Below are 3,895 nucleotides of genomic sequence, written 5' to 3'. Positions count from 1 at the left end.
ATATATATATATATATATTTAACAAGAGATGCGCGAAATTTGAGATTTTTAGGAACTTTCAGTGGGTGAAAATGGCATCTTCAGGGGGTGGGGAAAGATTTTCCACAGATGGATATTTTCTTCTTGTCCCGGTGGTTATAGTTCAATTCAATTTTATTCATCAAAGAAATGTTAAAATACCAATAAACTATATAGGCCAAATATAGTAAAAGAGCGCGAAAGAAAAAAAAACACTATAATAATAATAATAATAACAATGGTAACAAAATGGCTGTCATAGTGATCTCTGATGAAATAATTCACATCAAAAATTGAATTCTGTGAGCTTAAGTATGATTCTGCTGTAAAACACAACCATTTACGAATTAAGATATTCTACATATTTAACATAAAATGACAATGAATGACCTTAAATGACCGTCTTATTATCTTGACCATCTGACCATGTCACAAATGGCATAAATTCTTGAGAGTTAATTTATAATTTCAGACTTTAGAATTCAAATTTTAAGTGGTTTAAAAGCTGACATGTTGATAAATATAGGTTTTGCGTGGCAGCCATTTTGAAATCCAAAATGGCCACCAAAATGACCTTGAATGAAATACTATAGTTCATATAGTAAACCAAATTCTGAGAGCCTGGTTTTGATTATAAGGTAAAACAAGGCAGTTATGTAATTTTAAAGATATACATTATATGACCAGAAATAACCTTGAATGATCCTAAATGACCTATTGGTGACAATTTGACCAGGTAAAAAATGGTGATAGTATTCCATATTTTTAGAAGTTAGAATTATAATTCCAATGTGTTTAGAAGTAGAGATATAGATAAACGGACGTTTTATAAGATGGACATTTTTAAATCCAAGATGACCATCATAATGACCTCAAATGAGGTGGCTCCTACCTAAAATTGAATGCTATGACCATAAGGAACATGTAAAAAAAATGGTGCGTTTGTCCGGAACGTCCACATTCAGTCCAAATATGGCCTTAAGCCGTACTATTATCATCAATTATTGTTATTATTAGGCCTATTATTGGCATTATAATTACATTATTACTATTATTATTATCATTATTATTATTATTATTATTATTATTATTATTATTATTTCGTAACAGCGCCACTTTTAATCATTAATGAGATTCTTGAATTGTATCTTAAACACGCAACCCAGTGGCAGCGATGACCATAGGTCTGTAACAACTTTCATTATTAAAACATGTTTTGAAAGTGCCTATATTACATTTTAACAGGCACAGCACAAACGATATTCGACAGAATCAAATCTCCAGAACCATTAACAGCTGGTAAGTCAGCAACTATATATTTTATATCAATTACGTATACATTCATACACATTGTTCAATTATCGTCTATATTTTTACACTGTCGTTTTGTGGGACCTTAACAATAATGTCTCACACATACGCAGGATTACCAAAATAGGTGGGGCTTAGCGGAAAAGTCCAATACTGGTCAGAGTAATGCAGGATTAGGACGATTCTAGACGAGTTCTTTGTATTATTACTATCCTTGTATTCGTACAAAAATAATATATTAATAATAAGTCCATAGCCTACGTAACTTGGAGTGGAGTTGAATATATCAGTGGTTATAAGATGCTTGCCTTCTGACCCCAGGGTCCTGCGTTCAATTCCTGTCACAGCAGGACTTTCTCTCACGACCAAAACCAACTCCACTCCCTAAGCCTCATAAACAGACTTAGTTTATAAAGCATCATTCTCATCCTGTGAGTGGCGAGTGTACTTGCTGTTGGATGTGAATAAAAAAAAAAAACAAAAACAAAACAAATGCGCACAAGATTCGTTATTTCGAAAATGGGATATTACGTACCTGATTATGCTAATCAATTCTCAAATTATATGGAATATTTCTTGATGCAAGGTCGGTGAACCTATAATATATCTCAAATACTTATTTTCTAATTTTGCAACATGTTGTGTTGGCCCACCATCTACAGCAGGCTCTCCAATTCCGCCAGTTAATAACACAGGTAAGACTTTAAAATCATTTTCATCATATTCAATGCCATTGTCCGGTTGCCCTTATTTTCATTATCTCATCAAAATCAGCATCTTGTTATCATTATCATCATCATCATCATCATCATAAAACTTACAATTGTAATCTATATGCTTGATAAATGTTAACCAGTTGAATAACAAATAAAAATAATAAAAACCTCAATTACTTTTGATAAATAATTGTGTTTAAAATTTGTTTAATTCTAGTCACTGATATCAAGGAGATGCTGCCTACACTACACTACTTGCCTACTACAAGTTACCATGAAAAAGGTACAGAAAATTTACAGACAGTAATGTAATAAATTTAAGATATGATGTTTGAATGAACCCAACAGTCTCATTACTTGTTATACGATTCTTCTAAAGTGCTTATCTTGTTGTTACAAACCCCTACTCTCCATCAGGGGCAGAATTAGGGGGGCAGGCCAACCCCCCTTTTGGAAGGTAAAACAAAATAAAAAAAAAAGATAAAAATATCAATTACTTTTGATTAATAACTATGTTTAAAATTCCTCTTAATTCTAGTTACTGATATAAAGCAGACACTGCCTACACTACACTACTTGCCTACTGCAAGTTACCATGAAAAAGGTACAGAAAATTTACAGACAGTAATGTAATAAGTTTTAGATATGATGTTTGAATCAACCCAACAGTCTCATTACATGTTATATGATTCTTCTAGAGTGCTTATCTTGTTGTCACAAACCCCTACTCTCCTACACATAAATTTCACGGGGGCACGCCCCCGGATCACCTAGGGTAGTATTATCTCGATCGGCCCCACTTTCTGTTCCCCCCTTTTGGACATCTATGGATCCGCCCCTGTCCACGTCATTAACATTGGGTTTCTCATCCGAGCAAAGCTTACACCAAATGAAACCGACAAATGAAACTGAAACAGAGTGTACCAGTACGTACTATATTGAGTCATGATCAAAAGTTAATCATTGGCAATACAGATCAATCAATCAATCTATTAATCAATCGAACAATCTATTGACAAAACGATCAATATTTCAGTACATTGATAAATTTTTCAATCGATCAAATTAATAAATCAGTAAATAATTTGATCGATTGTAATCAATTGATCATTCAATCTATCATACATCCATTCATGATATCCTTTGTAAAAATAAGTACAGTAACAATAGAGTACTACAGTGTTACGTTATGATACCACGTGATACTACTCCGTTGCTATGGTTGCAAAATGCGTTCAACCGGACGCCATTTTCTCCACTGACAACCATTGATCCCAATTTCTAACGTAATTATTAAGATTTTGTATCTTAGTTTTTCTTTGTAAATTTTAATTGATGATTAATTGTGTTTGATAACTAATATAATGTGAGATTTTGTGTTTTTAGTACATTTTTATGGTAAAATATTAGATTTTAAAATGCCTATTCCAGAAAGCCTATGAAGTCCTTCAGACGTAATTAACAGTAACCAACGTCTGGTTGGCAACGGAGGGCGCCACCTGGCGTTGACGACATGACTGTGGTACTCTATACTAAACGAATAAATTTGAAAAAAAAAAACAATTAAAAAATGATTGCTTTTTATATTTTTAGCAAAATATTAGCTTTCAATTAAAATCAAATCCCCATCTACACCCCTACCCAACCATAATGAAAAATTACAATATACTTTATTCTGTTACAATGTCTCTCTTATTCGATTTTGATGTACAGTAATTGTATTTTAAAATAAAGATATACAATATATGACCGGAAATAACCTTGAATGATCCTAAATTACCTATTTGTGACAATTTGACCTGGTAAAAAATGGTGATAGTATTCCATATTTTTAGATGTTAGAATTATAA

At 32.3% G+C, this 3,895-nt stretch overlaps 1 protein-coding gene across 7 annotated transcripts in view; it reads left to right on the top strand.

The window, feature by feature from the left end:
* The window catches only part of LOC117117407, a 40,131-nt gene that overhangs the window by 21,856 nt on the left and 14,380 nt on the right, over positions 1-3,895 (top strand). For 2 of the 7 annotated variants that reach the window (XM_033261722.1, XM_033261721.1), the window contains exons 2-4: positions 1,264-1,317; positions 1,992-2,024; positions 2,263-2,328. In XM_033261722.1, the coding sequence (XP_033117613.1) occupies positions 1,264-1,317; positions 1,992-2,024; positions 2,263-2,328 (153 nt within the window). Of the gene's footprint in view, positions 1-1,263; positions 1,318-1,991; positions 2,025-2,262; positions 2,711-3,895 lie in introns of those variants that run through there. The other 5 variants (XM_033261723.1, XM_033261719.1, XM_033261717.1 and 2 more) reach the window with 5 other exon arrangements.

Source organism: Anneissia japonica, unplaced genomic scaffold (assembly GCF_011630105.1).
Source record: "Anneissia japonica isolate Jap-2015-1 unplaced genomic scaffold, ASM1163010v1 scaffold1509_len713820_cov188, whole genome shotgun sequence".
NCBI lineage: Eukaryota > Metazoa > Echinodermata > Crinoidea > Comatulida > Comatulidae > Anneissia > Anneissia japonica.
The sequence above is the reverse complement of the archived record's forward strand: the minus strand, read 5'-3'. Positions and strand labels throughout refer to the sequence as shown.